Source organism: Talpa europaea, assembly GCF_964194135.1.
Source record: "Talpa europaea genome assembly, chromosome: 15".
Lineage (NCBI taxonomy): Eukaryota > Metazoa > Chordata > Mammalia > Eulipotyphla > Talpidae > Talpa > Talpa europaea.
Window position 1 is genome coordinate 76,427,141 of NC_140083.1, and position 16,271 is coordinate 76,443,411.

At 57.4% G+C, this 16,271-nt stretch overlaps 1 protein-coding gene across 2 annotated transcripts; it reads right to left on the bottom strand.

Annotated features, from left to right (window-relative positions):
* Window positions 1–2,804: 2,804 nt before the first annotated feature.
* Window positions 2,805–15,856, bottom strand: ADCY6 (adenylate cyclase 6; the record flags this gene model as incomplete). 2 transcript variants are annotated; one of them, XM_084256518.1, is made up of 21 exons in its annotated part: window positions 2,805–2,930; window positions 3,138–3,262; window positions 4,310–4,514; window positions 5,241–5,504; window positions 5,822–5,951; window positions 6,035–6,070; window positions 6,866–7,044; window positions 7,365–7,523; window positions 7,800–7,916; window positions 8,078–8,165; window positions 8,365–8,462; window positions 8,675–8,822; window positions 9,026–9,051; window positions 9,313–9,441; window positions 9,539–9,680; window positions 9,754–9,912; window positions 10,196–10,323; window positions 10,439–10,550; window positions 10,640–10,761; window positions 11,149–11,298; window positions 14,999–15,856. In XM_084256518.1, the coding sequence occupies 21 exons, from the start codon at window positions 15,854–15,856 to the stop codon at window positions 2,805–2,807; spliced, it is 3,501 nt and encodes a 1,166-aa protein (XP_084112644.1). The 2 variants fall into 2 exon arrangements, with proteins under 2 accessions (XP_084112644.1, XP_084112645.1); XM_084256519.1 differs by lacking the exon at window positions 7,365–7,523.
* Window positions 15,857–16,271: the final 415 nt, after the last annotated feature.

Genomic DNA, 16,271 nt, shown 5'->3' on the forward strand with positions numbered 1-16,271 from the left:
GCCTGCCAGAGCTCCAGAAGCCCAGCATGGACTCTGCAAGCACAGAGGGGAAAGAGGAGGGGAAGGGTGTCCTGGTTCAGCTGACAAATTGGGGGAAGAGAACGGGAAAGGCAGAGTAAACAGATTGGACTAAAAGTCACCGTGTGCACTGGAAGCGAGGGGGAGGGGAGCCATTCCAACGTGCAAATTCCTGTGAGCTCAGGGGTGTAAAAGATCATGAAGGAGCCAGAACTTGGGGTTTGGTTGGGCAGGGCCAGAGCACTAGAAAAACTACCACAGGGGTCTTAACTTCACGCATGGCAGGAACCAGAGCAACAAATACGGGCACACGCACCAATGGCCGTCGTGAACTGAAGAGCTAGAGTAATTCTCTGAAGACACCGCGGCTTTACCTCGGCAGAGGAAAAACCAAAGGAGAGCTCTGGCCACAGCCAAGACAGGTGCGCAGCTGCCCCCTGCATCAGGACCTGCCTCTCTCACACAGCCCGGGGCCCAGAACAACTGCACCGAACAGGAAATTTTACAAAGAGTCTGATTTTATTGATACTTAAATATATTAAATATTTCACCGAAATACATGGTACACCACCCGCCCCCCCCCCCCCAGTGGTTACATTATAAAATCAAAATCCAGGGGCCTCCCGTCCACTGACTTCCCCCCCAACTGAGGAGGAAGGGCGCAGTGGGAGCCCAGGGGAACGGCGTGGCTGGCACTGTGGTATAGGGAGTCAGGGTGCGGACAGGCACCTCCCACTGGCAAGTAGCAAAGACGAGTCACCCAAGGCTGAGGTCTTCCCACTCCGGGCCACTTCTATTTTCACCCCCATTCCAGGGCTCCCGGCGGTCCCTTCCTATCTGGAGATATGGCTATAGGAAGGGAGTGGATTTTCTGGCTAGACCCACTAGTCTTTTCCTCTTTTCCTGCCTTGGCTAGTAAAGTGCCTGATGGCCCATTTGGTTGATTCACGGGGATCCCACAGGGTGGGCAGTGTCAGGAACCAGGCTTCTCCAGGAGCGAGATCGGGAAGGGCAAGAGTGGCACCTGCCCTTTCCATGCCCCAGCCCCGTCACCCTCTCTCCCCACCTCTCTCCTCACCTCCAAGATAAAGCGATCTTCAAGCACAATTCAGGCTAATGCCTCTGGCTTAAGTAGGTACAAACAGAGAAACCAAAGTACCAACTAATTCAGGTCAGAGGGAAGGAGGTTACGGGACAGGGGTGCAAGGAAGGCAGGGATAGAAGGGAACCCAGAGTCCAGCTTCCTGACCCTCCGGCCAGCCCACGGGCTTCATGGAGATTGGAGAGCCAGGAACACACGAGAGCCAGGCTAACAGCGGGGGAAGGCCTAGTTTCAGGGTCCCCTGCCACACTCCCTAGTACCGAGTATCTGGGTCCTCAGAGGGATCCCATGCTACCCCAGTCCCAAAGCTCAGCACGTCCCAGAACACAAGCTGGGGATCCCAGGAAATTCCTGAGTTTCTGCCCACCAAACCCCAGACAGTTCAAGTGCGTGGAGCACTGGGGCTCAAGCAGGCCCCTGGGTCCCTGCTCCAGGCAGGGAGACAGTCATGCTGCACACATGGCCCCCAAATGGCACTTAGGGATTTGGCACAAAAAGGACTCCTCTCCCCAGAGCCACCCTCCTGTTGCCACACCCCATCCTATTCCTGTGCATCCCTTGAAATAGGAAACCCTATTCCCAGAAGACAGAGGCCCACAGGAGAGAAGCAACCTGGGGTGGAGAGCTGAGGAGCAAGAGCACAAGGGCACACACCCCTGCAGGACAGACACGCACACAAAGACTGACACGCACGCACAGTTACACAGACAAACAGGCCTCCCACACCAGAGGCTTGGGAGGACAAGATTGGGATCAGGGTCATCTTCTTCCCAGCCCTGATTTTTTTTCTATTTGGCAATAGAAGGGGTAAAGATGCTCTGTGGCCCCTGGCGAAGAGACAGCGAGAGTGTGGTGGGGCCCTTGGATCAGAGTCTGGCACCAGCGCCCTCCCTAGCCAGTCCCCTCTCTTTGGCACCTGCAGGTGACCTTCCAGCTCCTGGTCTGACATCCCCGCACACATGCTTTTCATCTGGTTGGACATTTTCACAGTACCAGTGAGGCCAGATGCCCCTTTCCCTGGAAAGATGCAGGAACTGGAGCTGAATCTGAGCTGTCAGAAGTCCCGTCGTTCCCCTTTGGGGACAGATCGTGGGACTAGGATTTGGCAAGTGGAAACATTCCTCTGAAATATCAGCAGAACTGGGCCCCCAGAGCATCTCCCTCCTCGGCCTAGGAGGAAGACCAGGCTGGGTGGTGGGTACCAGAACTGGTGCTGGGGATGCAGGCACAGCAAAGACAAGCACAGGATAGGCACTCCTCCTGCCTGCCCCAGTCTTCGTACAAAATATTCCCAGGAAAAAGAGGGAAAGGAAGGGCCCACCCTGCGCCTGCTGCAGACAGGCAGGGGAAGGGTAGGCAAGGCAAGCTGCCATTTTAATCTTCAGGCAGGAGGGCGCGCTCTGCCTCTGCTGCCGCCCCATCCCCTGTTCCCGAAAGCTGGAAGAAAGGCAAGGGGCAACTCTAACCCAGTTTAAAAGTCACTTGCATAATCCTCTTGGTATTCCCTCATTCACCAGCCTGAGGGCAGACGAGCAGGGTCCAAGCACAGCCTGCTGGGGTATTCCCTTTTGTGGTCCGCAGGCTCTGGCGGCTCAGTGACCCCTGCCACGGCTCCACCAGCGAGCACAGAATCCGCTCAAATGCTCACCGAGGTCTCTTCAGCTGAATTTGCAGGTGGGTCCTGCTAACTGCTAGGGCCCCCATTGAGGAAGTAGGTGGTCATCTCTCCCTTGCCCTTCACCTTGACCACCCCTCGACACTCCAGCTGGTAGCCCTTGGCAGCTAGAACCTGGTACAGGTCCGTGGTCACCTGGGGGTGGGGGTGGGGTGGGGGGGAGCCTGCTTAGCCTGGGGTCCTTCCTGCTGCATTTGCAGGGGCCCAGGGGTTCTCTAGTCAGACTAGCTGGCTCCACAACCCTGCCCCACCAACCCCAGAACACGGCCCAGTCCTGGCTGACTGACAGAGAGAAACCTCTCAATCCAAACCCCGCCCAGGCTCTGCTCACGTCCCCCTCACCTGGATGCGGTCAGGGACACCTGTGCTGTCCATCCGGCTAGAGACATTCACTGTGTTCCCCCAGATGTCATACTGCGGCTTCCGGGCCCCGATGACGCCTGCCACGACGGGGCCCATGTTCAGCCCTGTGGTAGAGACGGCAGCAAGTAATTAAGGCTAATGGGCGCTCCTGGATTAGCCCAGGAGGTTATCCCACCTCCTGGCACCTTTAGAAGGACCCAGAGAAGAAAGAGGGAAAAGTACAAGTCTGCTGGCTCTAAAAAATGAAAGAGGTGGGACTCCCTGGTGGTGCAAGGGGTTAAGCACCGCACTATGAAGCAGTCACAGCCTCTGCAGCACAAGTTCCATCCCCGGCCAGGGAGAACCCACATGGCGCGGCAGACCTCTCCTGACTCACCCGCTGCTCCCCTCAGCAGTGTACTTTAGTCAGTCTGCCTGTTCTGCTCCCCACTCTGTCTCTGGTGAATCCTCTCACCCCCCCACACCGCTGGCCTGTACCCCAGCTGTTGTATGCACAAATAAATAAATCTTAAAAAAAAAAAAAAAAAAAAAGAGGCAGCGGCTATGTTAGCTGAGGAGCTCCTGGAGCCAGGAGGTTAACCTGCCACTCTCTGCCAACCACACTGCTAAGCATTTTACATCATTTCATCTTAACAGCCTTAAAAGGTAGATATCTTAATCCCCATTTTACAGATAAGGTAACTAAAACCTATGGAAGTTAGATGAGTTGCTAAATAAACTGGTAAGTGGAACAGCCAGAATTCAAACCAGACAGTTTGACTCCAGAATCCTTGCTATGGACCATTCCCACCCACCAGTTCATGCAGAAAAAGCGCCTCTTATCAGACGAGTCACAGATAAGGACACAGGTACTGGCGTTTAGATAAACCTGGTTTTGAATCCCAGCTGAGCCACTTACTAGTTGTTTAAGCTTGGCAGTTACTTAATCTGAGAGTCAGTCTCTATACAAAGGGGACAATAATATGAGGATCAAAATGTGCTCGAAAATGCCTGGGGTGGCACCTATCCCTCCATAAATGATCTCTGTTCTTAATATCAGATGACACAGGAGGTGGGAAAAGGAAACCCCACAGGAGTCCTCACGGGGCCTGAGAGCCCGGCCTGCTCCCGCAGCCAGCTCTGGAAGCCCACCCGGCCACCAGCCCGCTCACCGATCTTCATCTGGAAGTTGTTGAAGGAGTGCTCGTTGATGTGCTTCATCTGCTCCATGAGGCGCATGGCGTAGTCAGCGAGGGCAGTGATGTGGGAGCGGCCCACCTGATCGTAGGTGCTGGCATTCAGCCCGGAGGCTGCCATGTAGGTGCTGCCAATCGTCTTGATCTTCTCCAGCTGCCGGAACCGCTCCTCGCTGATAATCTGGGCAGCACAGGGGCACCTGGCTGTCAAGGCAAAAAGGCCAAGCCCACACCCACCCCATGCTCCTTCCCTGCCAGGCCTTGGCTCCTTTCCCCACTTCCCTGTCTCAACAGCTCCCCTCCTCTCAGTGATCACGCCCCCCTTCCTGCTGCTCTCAGCGCAGGGCAGAGGCGTCAGGAAAACAGGTGCCTCACCACGCAGCCATCAGAAGCCAGGCCTGGCCGCAGGCATCCAGCTTCAGGTCAACCTCAGCAGCTCACTCACACAACCCAGAATCTCAGAAGGGACATTAGGCACCAAAAGCCGAGCCACAGAGTGAGGAAGAGACTTCGCTCCCAAGCAGCGGCCAGCCCATTCCTGACCTGGGTGCTAAGGACACGCCTCACGTTTTTGCTTCTATTTCCTCTGTTCAGGGGGCCGCCTTGCTGACGTGACCTTATGGGGCTGTCTACAGACATCAGTGTGGTTCCAGTCCCTCCACAGGTCCTGCTGTCCTCCTTTGCTCCCCAACAACGAGCATGCCCCACTGGGGCTGACCTTCAGGGGTCCTGATCCCCACCTGCATTGTACCCTACTGTACCCCGACACCTAACATCATGGGGTGCCATCCAATCTCTCTTCCTCCTCCCACCCGCTTCAATCCTGGCCTTCTCATGCCAAGTTCTCCCCACCCCTTTCTCCCCAAACCTCCCCACTCTCTGCAGCACCAGTCAGCCAGATAAGCACCTCGTCAAAGTCGGCGATGATCTCATTGAGCAGCCGCAGGCACTCCACGCCCTCATTGTTTGCCTCCAGCTCCACGTAGAACTCAGAGAAGTTGGCAATGGAGGCAAACATGACAGCCACGCACTCACACGACTGATAATAAAGCTCATCGTTCCTGCGCTCCCGGGCCAGGAAGTGGGCGGCCACATCCTTGGGCAGAATATTGTGCAGCAGCCGCCGGTTGTAGGCCTGGAGCTCCTCCATCTCCTCCTTCTCCCCTGTAGCCTGTGGACACCACGCCCATCACCCGTTGCCCAACATTCACCAGGGGTGGGTGAGCGGCCAAGGCCTGGGAATGGGCATTGAAAGGAATCACGTGGCAGAAGAAAGGCACTGACAGAGGAAGCCTCTAGAACAGGCAGTGGTGTGAAGCGGGGCAGGGGCCGGATGAAGCAGGGATAGGAAATGGTAGAAGGCGGCACAGAGCCAGAGTGGACTCAGGGCAGCCTACAACTTGGCCAGCTAAGGAGATGAATTTCTGGCTTGGCCCAGACTCTACCCCCCAAAGTCATCGCCCTCCCCCAAGGGGTCCACCGAGTCACCTGCAGTTTCCAGAGAAAGTCCAGGCGGGCAGTCGATTCCACCTGCTGGGCATGCAGATACAGTGCCAGTGCAAACACCAGCAGAATCACAGGGGTCATGTATTTGAGCGCCACCCTCCCTGCAGCTGGGCTGGGGATAAGCAGAGGTATGCTCGGTGTCTGAAGGCGGTATCTGGCAGCCCTACCCTTGGCTGCTCCAGCGCCCTCACTTACCAGTCCAGCCCATCAAAGGTCTCATTGGAAGAAACCCTGGCAGGAAGACACAAAAGACGAAGCCATCAGTTCTTCCTGGGTTGCTGAGTGGGGTCTTACCAGGGGAACCGGAAACTACATTTACTGAGCACATACCATAAACTAGGTATTAAGCCAGAGCTTTTGTTTCTGTTAACTCATGAAGAGCTGAGATTAAGGAAGTTTCCACTCCTAGCTCCTTCACTTACCAGGTCTCCGTTTCCTCATCCATAAAAGAGGAATCTTTTGAAAACACAATGCATGTAGAGGCTTAGCGCCGTGCCTGGCATGCAGGGAGCCTTCGATAAATGTTAGCTGCTGCGATCTTTACGACTACTCTGTTATATAGGTGGTGCTGACGTTTTACAGACCAGGACATTGAGGCTCTGAGGGGTTAACCACCTGTCCAAGGTCAGAGGAGGGATTCAAATCCAGGGGACTTCAGGGGTTTTTTCCTACCACACCAAGCTTTGGCCACATATCACAAAGGTTTTGCAAGGGAAAAGCCCTGAAGCAGAAGTTAGAAGTTTTGGTTCCTAGCCAGGGCTCTGTAATCTACTGGTGGTTAAAGAGTCACGATGAGAGCACTATGCAAAGGTTAAAGGGAATTTTTTTTTAAATGTCTAGCCTAAAAACAGGGATTTCCCAGGATTGGGGTTTCCTTGGGATGGCTGGGGCATGGGTTCCTCCACGACCCCTTCCCCCACAGCCGAGAGGTGGCATTCCAAGGGGCCTGAGCAACACTGAGGCTCCTTGTGACCCAGCAGGGTAGGGAGGTTCCTGGAGGATTAAAGGGCCTGAGGATAAACTCACAAGCCATGGACACCGAGCAGCAGGTCATAGTTGTCGAAGATGGTGGCTGGGGGACCCAGCAAAAGCAGCACCAAGTAGACGAGCCCCAGGACAAAGATCATGGCCAGCTTCCCGATGCTACTGATGTGCAGGAAGACAGAGCTGGCCAAGAGACTCAGCAGCATGTTCCCAATGAAGTACTGGGGGGCAAAAGAAGGGGTGGTTTGGGAGCAGGCAGACCATGGTGCCCTGTGCAGGGAGAGCCCTGCACTGCCCTGCTCGACCCAGGTTCCCCTCCCCAACCTCAACCCCAAACCTCCTTCACCTCCACACCCAGCCCACGCAGCAAGCAAGGCCCCTGGCCGCTCCCAGAGTTGGGAACTCTGGTGAAACCCTGGGGTCCCAGGGGACATGACTTCACCAGGTGCTTGAGTGTTCCCATCTGCCAGGCCTGGCACAAAGGGGTCAGTAACCAGGACTGATCAGACCCCCTCCCCGCTCCTGCGCACTGCTTAGACACCTCAGGGAAGCTGCAGGTGGGTGCGGCGCCTTCACACAGAGGAGTATCCAGACCCAGAGAATAATTGAGCTGCTGCAGGTGGCAGGCGGTGATGTCAGTGGGTGTTAAATTCAATATCCGGGCTGCACAGGTCCGTATGGGGGTGTGGTTACAGGAAAACTGCAAAAGCAGGGGCAGGACGGGGGTATATGAGGGTGAGGGATAAGCAGGGCCATGAGTTTCCAGGGCCATGCCCAGATACGTAACAACCCAGGGGCCAAAGTCCTCACTGCGGGATGACAAGAGGTGAGGAGAGCAAGGAGTGGGGGACTGGAGCTAACCTCACCTGTCTTTTGAGGAATAAAGAGCTTCCTAAGGGCAGGAAACGTATCTTATTCTCTCTACACCCCCAGCGCCTGGGACAGAGAAGTGCAAGAGTTCCCACTGGGCCTTTACCATGTTGGCGATGGCAGAGGTGAACACGAGCAGGACGGAGAAGATGCCCACCGCAGTGCTGTGCGCCCGCGAGCGGACGATGCTTCGGGACAGACGCTGTAGGGCCTTCGGGAACAGCTGCAGGCACAGGGGTGACGGAGAGCTGGAGGCCGTGCCAGTCGAGAGGCGAGGCCAACCAGGGAGGGGACCCACTAGGAACCACGGCCGTCTCCTCCCTCTGCCCCCCTTCCCTGGCCCGGCCCACCCTCCCCCACCAGCCCTGGAGGGCCCCTACGTACAGAGCCACAGGAGTACACGGCACAGGTCAGCACGGTGACCAGCAAGAGCAGGAAGATGCCGGCGTAGATCCCAAGCATCAGGGTGGAGCTGGGCAGACAAGGCCAGGGAAGAAGTTACTCTGGACGATCTGGGCATCCTTGTCCCCCTCCCTGGGCATGCAGGGTGTAGGCTCCAGAGACTGGGGGTTTGGACTCCCGGTACCTGGGACAGCGTCTAGGAATTTGGGGTGTTAGGAAGTGCTGAGAGTGCGAGGGAAGAGAAGCTGGGAGCGGGGTTTAGCTCTCACTGTGGGAAGATGAGGAGTTGGATGAAGCAGATGAAGCAGAAGACCAAGAGGGCGCAGGCGACGTAGGCTCCGAAGCGGGGGTCCACCTTCCGGGAGTACTGAGGAGAAGAGGCCAAGCTGAATGCTGGGCTCTGCCCTGGGGGAGGCAGAGCACCGCTAGGCCATGAGGGGGAAGCAGCTGGCCCAGCTCCTATGAATCCCCACTGGGACCCGGCACCTCCTCCCCAGTTCCCTCACCTGTGCCCAACTTCCCTACCAGGACTCCCCAACTCCCAGTCCTCGGTCCCTTCTGCCCTTGCATCCCCCAAACCTTCTTCTCCAGATCCTCTCTCTGGAAGGTGAGCAGGAAGCGGCGCACATGGTCCTTGCGCAGCTGGTCAATGCTGCGGGCATCGATGGCCCGGCCCAGGAACTCGTCGACCTCGTCCTCAGGGTTCAGGGCATCCTGGGCACCCCGGCTGAGGGCAGGGGGTGGGGCTTCACCAGGTGCATGGGCATTGCCAGGGGAGAGGCAGCGAAGAAGGGAAGGGCATGGGCAGCACCCAAAAGAGGGAGTGTGAGGCAGGTGTGTGGCGCCTGCTCCCTCGTGACGCATCGAAGGCCCTGACCCAGGATGCAAGCGCCTTCTCCCTCCACACCCTCCCTGGGTAACCTGACTTACTTGTCTTTGCTGGAGTCATCAATGCCCTAGAGAAGGAGACAGTGTGCAAATAAGGTGAAGGAAGCCCCCCTTCACCTCTACAATCCCTTCCCGTTCCCGATGCTGTGCTGGGGGTTCCCCCTACACATGTTGGGGGACCTGGACCCCTGGGATGAAATCATCCCTCCTACCCCAGCCAATTTGAGAAACCGGACACGGAGATAACAGCGCGAGGAGACAAACAGGAGGAGGAAGGGGGACACAGAGTGCTGAGGAGGACAGAGCAGGTCCTGGGCCACGGGCCTCACCATCTGGCGGAAAGCCTTGGAGTCCTTGGTCCGAGAGAAGGCGCGGTCGGGCGCCCAGCGCGGCATCAGCCCTTCCATGGAGTTGGCCCGCGTCCGCTGCAGCTTGCTCAGCATGGCCTTCTCCTCTTTCTGTGCCAGCACAACGGGTACAGGCTCAGCTGAGGTGCCAGGGAAGGACTCTGCCTGCTCCTCCCGCTGCCCTCCGTACCCCATGCCCCTCCCTGACCCGCTTCTGGCTGGCTCCCAGGATGAGGAAGGTCTCAATGTGCTGCTCCTTGAGGTAAGCGTTGCGCTCGCCGCCCCGGCCTGGCTCTACCTCGTAGTCCCCATTCAGGTACTGCAGCGTGGCCCGAGTGATGTGGATGCGGCTGTGTGGGGAGAGGAGGGTGAGACTTTGCCGCCCCGGCCTGCTCCCACCCCTCACCAGGACCCCCCACTCACCCGGCCCGGCCCCCGGCCTCCATGTGGTTGGCCAGAGTCACATCGTTGGACCACACGTCAAACTGCCACTTCCGCAGGCCAAGGACGCCGCAGTGCACGCGCCCGCTGTGGATGCCCACGCGCATGTTCACGTTCACACCCGTCACCTCGCGCACCAGCCTGGGGGACACGCTGTCAGTCAGCTCCCGGCACGGTCTCCCCACAACCGCCCAGAGCCCAGGCCCTACGCCCGCCTAGAGCCAAGCGGGCAAGGCCAGACCCAGATCCGGGTACAGGATCACAGCCTTGGCTGGACGTGGGCAGAGGCTGCAGGGGGCTCGAGGGGGAAAGTTTGACAACTGTGCTCCCCGGCAGGGGCCCGTCACGCAGAACTGAGCTGGGGCGGAGGACCCACGGGCAGTGGGCCTTCTCACCAGCCTAAGCCCCTCCCCTCGTTGCTTACGAGATGGCCTCGATCATGTCCACCCCCATCTCCACGCAGCAGTGGGCATGGTCCGCGCGGGCTTCCGGCAGCCCTGACACGCAGTAGTAACAGTCCCCTAAGATCTTGATCCTCAGGCAGTGATTTTCCTAGAGGGAAAGAGTGGGAGGGGGTCACCCTCACTCTCCCGCACACCCAGCCTGCCTGGCCCACCACCCCCGCTGCAGACCCACTGCCCCGACACCTCGGCCCCAGCGCCCTCACCGCAGCCAGCTTATCAAACCGGGCGAAGAGCTCATTCAGGGTCATGACCAGCTCCTGGGCGGTGCACTGGGAGGCCAGGCTGGTGAAGCCCTCGATGTCCGCGAACAGGATGCTGTGGACAATGGCACAAGGCAGATGACCAGCAGCCCTCAAACACCCCCAGATTTTCTACCTCTCCTGCCCCCCCCACCCCCACTCTACCTGACATTGTCATGCTTCTGGATGTAGATCTTGTGGAACATCATGTCTTCTTTTTTTGTGTTGATGTCTTCTTTCATCTCCATAGCAACGTGCTGGGGCAACACCGACAGCAACAGCCGCTCCTAGACCAGTGGTTTCAACAGAGTGCACTGTCCTCCCGGCCTCAAATTTTACTCCCTGCTGACCCTCCACATCCCCAGGGCCCTCCCAGCCCTCTCTGAGTTTCCCTTCTAGACTGTAGCTGAGCCTCCCCCATTAGCGCCTTCAGTAGATATCTACCCCAGCCCTCTCTAATCACTCTCCACTCAGCCCCCCACCCCGGGATTTGCTCCCACATACCACCCCCCCCTGCAGAGGACAGGAACCCCAGTGTCAGGTCTCTGTGATGCATGCACAATTGGGGGAACCATTCACACTTAATGCAAGGAGTTGTACCAGGCAGCAAAAGCAGGCTGCAGGTTATCTGGGCATGAGGTGGGGGAGGCCCTGCTCAGTGAGAGCTACCCCACCTGCTGCCGGTTCTCACGCTGCAGGTGCAGCCTGGCCTGGATGTAACCTCGGGTCTCCTGAAAGGCCTGCCGCTGAGACACCTCAGCCGGGTAGTGTGTGCAGATACCAATGACGTTGGTGCAGAGGAACAGCAGCATGTTGGCACCAAGCTGCAGGGGTTGGCAGAGGCAGACAGGTTACCACCTCCCCGACACACAGGCGCAATTGGCCAGGTTCTCCTGTATTTGCACTCCTGGGGAGGACGCCAGGATCCTGTGCCCTGTCTGTCCCCACCTCTGCAATAATCTCCCCCATCTCACAAGTCTCCAAACCCCTGCCTGGATCGCTCCGTGGCTAGAAAGGAGATACTCCCAAGAAGCGCTAACCACAGCCAGGTAGGTCAGGGGGCACTCACGGACCCAGCACACCAGGACTTCCTGTCTACAAACACCCCAAATAAAAGGCCAATGCGGCTCACTCCACACATGGCTCTCCTTACAGGACCATACCCAGCAGACCTGAGCTCTGCATTCTTCTGTGAGTGCCCCAGGATGAGCATCTCAACTCTCTGGGCCTGCCTGGGCATCTAAAACCTGCGCAGCAGGGAGGTGTCTCACTGCTGCAACACAAGTGATAGAGTACTAGTTAACTATTACTAGAATTATTACTAGAATTATTACTTTGTCTAATTGTGTTGGTTGCCTACAATGTACCTGGAGTCTGTAAGTGCCTTCTACATAGTAAGCAGTGTATTTCTTATAACTCTATGAAATTTGTAACAATATCTTATTTTAAAGGTAAGGGCCTCCGGCCTCCCTGGTGGCGCAAGGTGTTAAGACGCAGCCTATGAAGCTATCCACAGCCTCTGCAGCACGAGTTCGATCCCCCAGCCCCAGCCGGCCAGGGAGCTACCCACATGGCGCAGCAGACCTCTCCTGACTCCCCCACTGCTCCCCTCAGCAGTGTATTTCAGCGGATCTGCCTGTTCTGTACCCTACTCTGTCTCTGGTGGATCGTCTCACCCCCAACAACTCTGGCCTGTACTCCAATTCTTATATGCATAAATAAATCTTTTTAAAAAATGAAATAAAAGTAAGGGCCTCAGGCACAGAGAAGTTAAGTAATTTGCCGAAGATCACACAGCTGGTACTGACTGGTGTCAGACTTGAGTCCAGGGTGGTCAGACTCCAGTCTGTGCCCTAACCTACCACAGAATGCCTCCCAGGTCTCCAGATTTCCTACTCATACCTCTCACCCAAGCTCTTGAAGCTCAGCCTCACAGCCCAGGCTTGGGAAGTCACCAATTCTACTGACAGGAAGAAACCTGCCTATCTGGAATGAGGTGCCCAACACCCAGTCTCTCCCAAAACCTGGTCCAGACTGAGTCCATGCCCTCGGCCCCACATCCTAGGGATGGCCATTCCTCAGTCATCATTAGCAGCACTGACTAGAGAATAAATCCAAGGGAAGTCAGTCTTGGTGGTTTTTTTGGAAATTCAGGGGTTAAGCTGGCACTTGAAGCTCCACCCCAGAGTTGGCTGGGGTAGGGCTCTGGTTTGGAGAGAAGGGAGGGAAAGATCAACCAGAAGCAAGGAGTTCTGGGCTCTGCCCAGAACAAGAACTAGTCCTGCAAATACTGGCAGGTCCCTTTATCTCTGGGACCTCAGCTTCATTTTCCTTAGGTAAACGCAGGGGTGGGCCTTCGCCGGGCACCGCAGAGTCCTGCGGCTCTGAGCTCCAGCGCGGGCTTCCCAGCTTTCCTTCCCAGTTCAGCTCCAAGCCCCCATCCCTCCCTGCAGCAGGAGTGAAAGGGGGGGGGCACACTATCTCCCTGGGGGGTTCTAAGAATAGCCCCCAGTGGGGGAGAAGGAAGCGGGGGGCAAACCAGGCAGCTTCCATTCCTGGCCCCAAGAGCCCAAGAGGAAAATGTGAGTCATGGCAAAGGGAAGGGAAGGGGGACGAGAGACTGAAATAACTCGTACACAGACCCCCCCCCATGCGATTGTGAGAAAAAATGGATGCCGGGGCGTCATAGGGGACTCCAGGCTGGGTCAGGGTCACTGTGTGAACGGCTCAGTGTGTCTAAATGAGTGTGTCCGAGGAGAAAGGGGGATTCTATCCGTGAGCCTGAGTGGAACTCGAACTCGGAAGGGACTGCCAGGGAGGCAAGAAAGGAGGCCAAGAACCCCACCCCACCCCAAGCCCACAGGCTCATCTAAGTGCAGGGAATGGCTCTCAGATCGGAGAGGGGTGTTGGCAGCCCTGTCCCCAAAGAGCAACTTTCTCCACCTGCCCCCAAAACGAGTGTGCTAACACCCACTGGTTGAGGCTACCGCCAGGTAGCCCAGAGGGAGCGGGAGTCTGGCACAGTCCTGGCATCCATGGGGCTGAGCTTCCCACTCAGGCCCTGAACTTGTTTCTGGGCCTAATGCCAGCTGCTCACCTAATACCACCCACCCCCTGGACTCCTCCTTCCCCAGGAGGGTAGTCCCGACTCCTGAGCCCAGGATGGCAGCTGCCTGGACAGTAGTGGGAGGCCAGCAAGGACAGCGTGACCCTGGCCCTTTAAGAGGTCTGACCGCTGCAGACACAAGCTCCAGAAGCAAATGGACTATAAAGTTACTCTGAAAAGGTACATTCTGTTCCTTGGTGCCACTGGGTGGGGATGGGCATCTCGCCATAGCAACCAGCTTCCCACCCTAGGGGCGCCAGGTAACTTCCTCGTGGCAGGTAGGGCTAGGGTGGGCGATAGCCTTGGGCGAGGTAGAGGCTGGCTTCCTCCAGCCTTGAGCAAGACAGAGGAAAGTGCCCGCTACACCAAGGTGCCAGAGGATCACCAGATGTGCTAGGTGGGGAGCTATACCTCCAGCAGTCCCAGCTGGACAAGAGCCCTCGGTGTCTGCTCCCTGGTTACAGCGATGATGTGAGATGGTGGGCAGATGCCACGAGATCATGATTTCTCAAGAAGGGCTTCCCAGAGGCCTCTTCTCTGGCTGCATCCCCAACGGCACTCCCCACACCACCCTGGCCCCAGGTGAAAATGCTGCCCTGCTGGGTTCTACCCCACACTTGGAGAGGGTGGGGCCCTGACAGCAACATCATAAGGTAGATGCTATTTTTATCCCAGGGTTCAAGACTGGGAGGCTGAAGTCAGGAGAGGCAAGGCTCGTTGTCCTATACCCGCCAGAGAAGAACGCAGACAACTGGGTCATCCTGCTTAGCTCCTGCCACAAGTGCTGATGCGGTCGACCCCACACACCACTCAGAACCAGATGCAGACCAGTGCCCAGGGGGAAGGGCAGGAGATCTGACCCTAAGGCTCCTCTTACACAGTCAACCCCATTCAAACGAGCCCAGCGCGAGCGGGAACTGACTCTACTCACGATGCCCCCTCCACGCTCTCAGACAACTCCTCCCTTGCAGACTCCATCTCTCCACATCACCACTAAGAGCTGCTTTTCAGAGACTGCACCAGGGCCTGAAAAGCCCTGAGGCCAGAGATGCCAAAGGCCACATACTGTCCGCTCAGCCCTGCCCCCGCGCCGGGGCTAAGCATCACACCCCCACCACCAGGCCGGCATTATGTCCCCACGGGCTATGCTATTTCAGGTGACTTGAGAAAGAATTATAGACTGTGGCCCACGATGACAGTACTTGGGTCCCGGGGTCTTCCCTCCCCTCAGCAGCACCCTCTGCCCCAGATCCCAGAGGCCAACCCCTGAGACTTAGCCCCCCATCATTTACCGCTCCTCCCAGATATAATTAGTCGTCCGTAAGCCCGGTAGCCACCCATGACTCTCCCATCCTGTTACTAGCCTCCTTCTCATTCCTGGCCTGGCGCCCCCAATGCCTACCACCCTGACCACCCACCTGCTTCCAGAGAAAGGCATCACCATGGTTGAGCTGCCAGGCCAAGATCAAGTGCAGGGTGGAGAGACCCAAGCCGCTGAAGACAGCTGCCCGCATGCGGATGGGTAGGAGCGTGTAGGTGATGTAGACAAAGAACACAGGGCACCAGAGGCCTACGGAGGGGCTGTGAGGGTTGGCTGCCAGGGCGCCCCCAACCTGTATGGCCGCCAGGATGCCCAGCACCACATAGCTCACCACCCACATGGAGTCCTGGCGGAAGCTATGTCGGTTACACACCACCATGAGCGCCACAAAGAGGGCAGCGGCACAGGCCAGCAGGGCCACATAGGCAGGCTGAGGGCGGGCGGGCGCAGCGTGGAAGGCCAGCAGCACAGCCGTGAGCAGCACGAGCACCGCCATCAGCAGCGTCAGGCTGCTCTGGTTCATCTGGAAGAAGTACCGCTGGTACAGGCGCTCCAGCTTGGCTGAGCGGAACTGCTTCGACTGAAACACCTGCGCCAGACGCCGCCAGCAGGATCGCCGGCTTCTGGGTGCCACTTCAGGTGCCACCTCCGCTGCCCCAACTGCTGAGGTGGCCTCAATGTCTTCAAAACCCAGGGCAACTGCCCGAAGGCCCAGCTCGGTACCCTTGCCTGGGCCACCCCTCCGGACGAAGGTCTCATCCTGCCAGGGACATCGGCGGGGAGCTGCAGGGGTGGGGCTGGGGGGCTGTGCATCTTGGAGGCAGCTCATATAGTGGGGGGTGCAGAAGCCACCGGTCCGAGTCCCATGGTGCCTGCGCTTCTGCCCGTTGCGCTCACCCCAGGCCGTTTTCCGTTCATCCACCTTGGGCACGAGGAGGCCACTAAACCATGACATGCTGCTGGGAAGAAAGGAAAGGAATGAGAGGGTGTTAATAGCACCACCAACCGCCACCACCACCATGGGGAGCTTTCGTTGACCGAGCTCCTCTTATTGCCAAGCTAAGCACTTCAGATACATTCTTCTATTCAAGTTACTCTGAAGGAGGTGATGGTATTCCCAAAAAATGACTGAGACATAAGATATGGAGTGACCTGGGCCTCCCTGGTGGTGCAAAGGGGTTAAGACACAACCTATGAAGCTGACCACAGCCACTGAAGCCTGAGTTGGATCCCCGGCCAGAGAGCTACCCACACGGCACAGCAGACCTCTCCTGTCTCGCCCGATGCTCCCCTCAGCAGTGTATTTCAGTCAGTCTGCCTGTTCTGTTCCCCACTCTGTCTCTGGTGGATCCACTCACCACCCCCACACA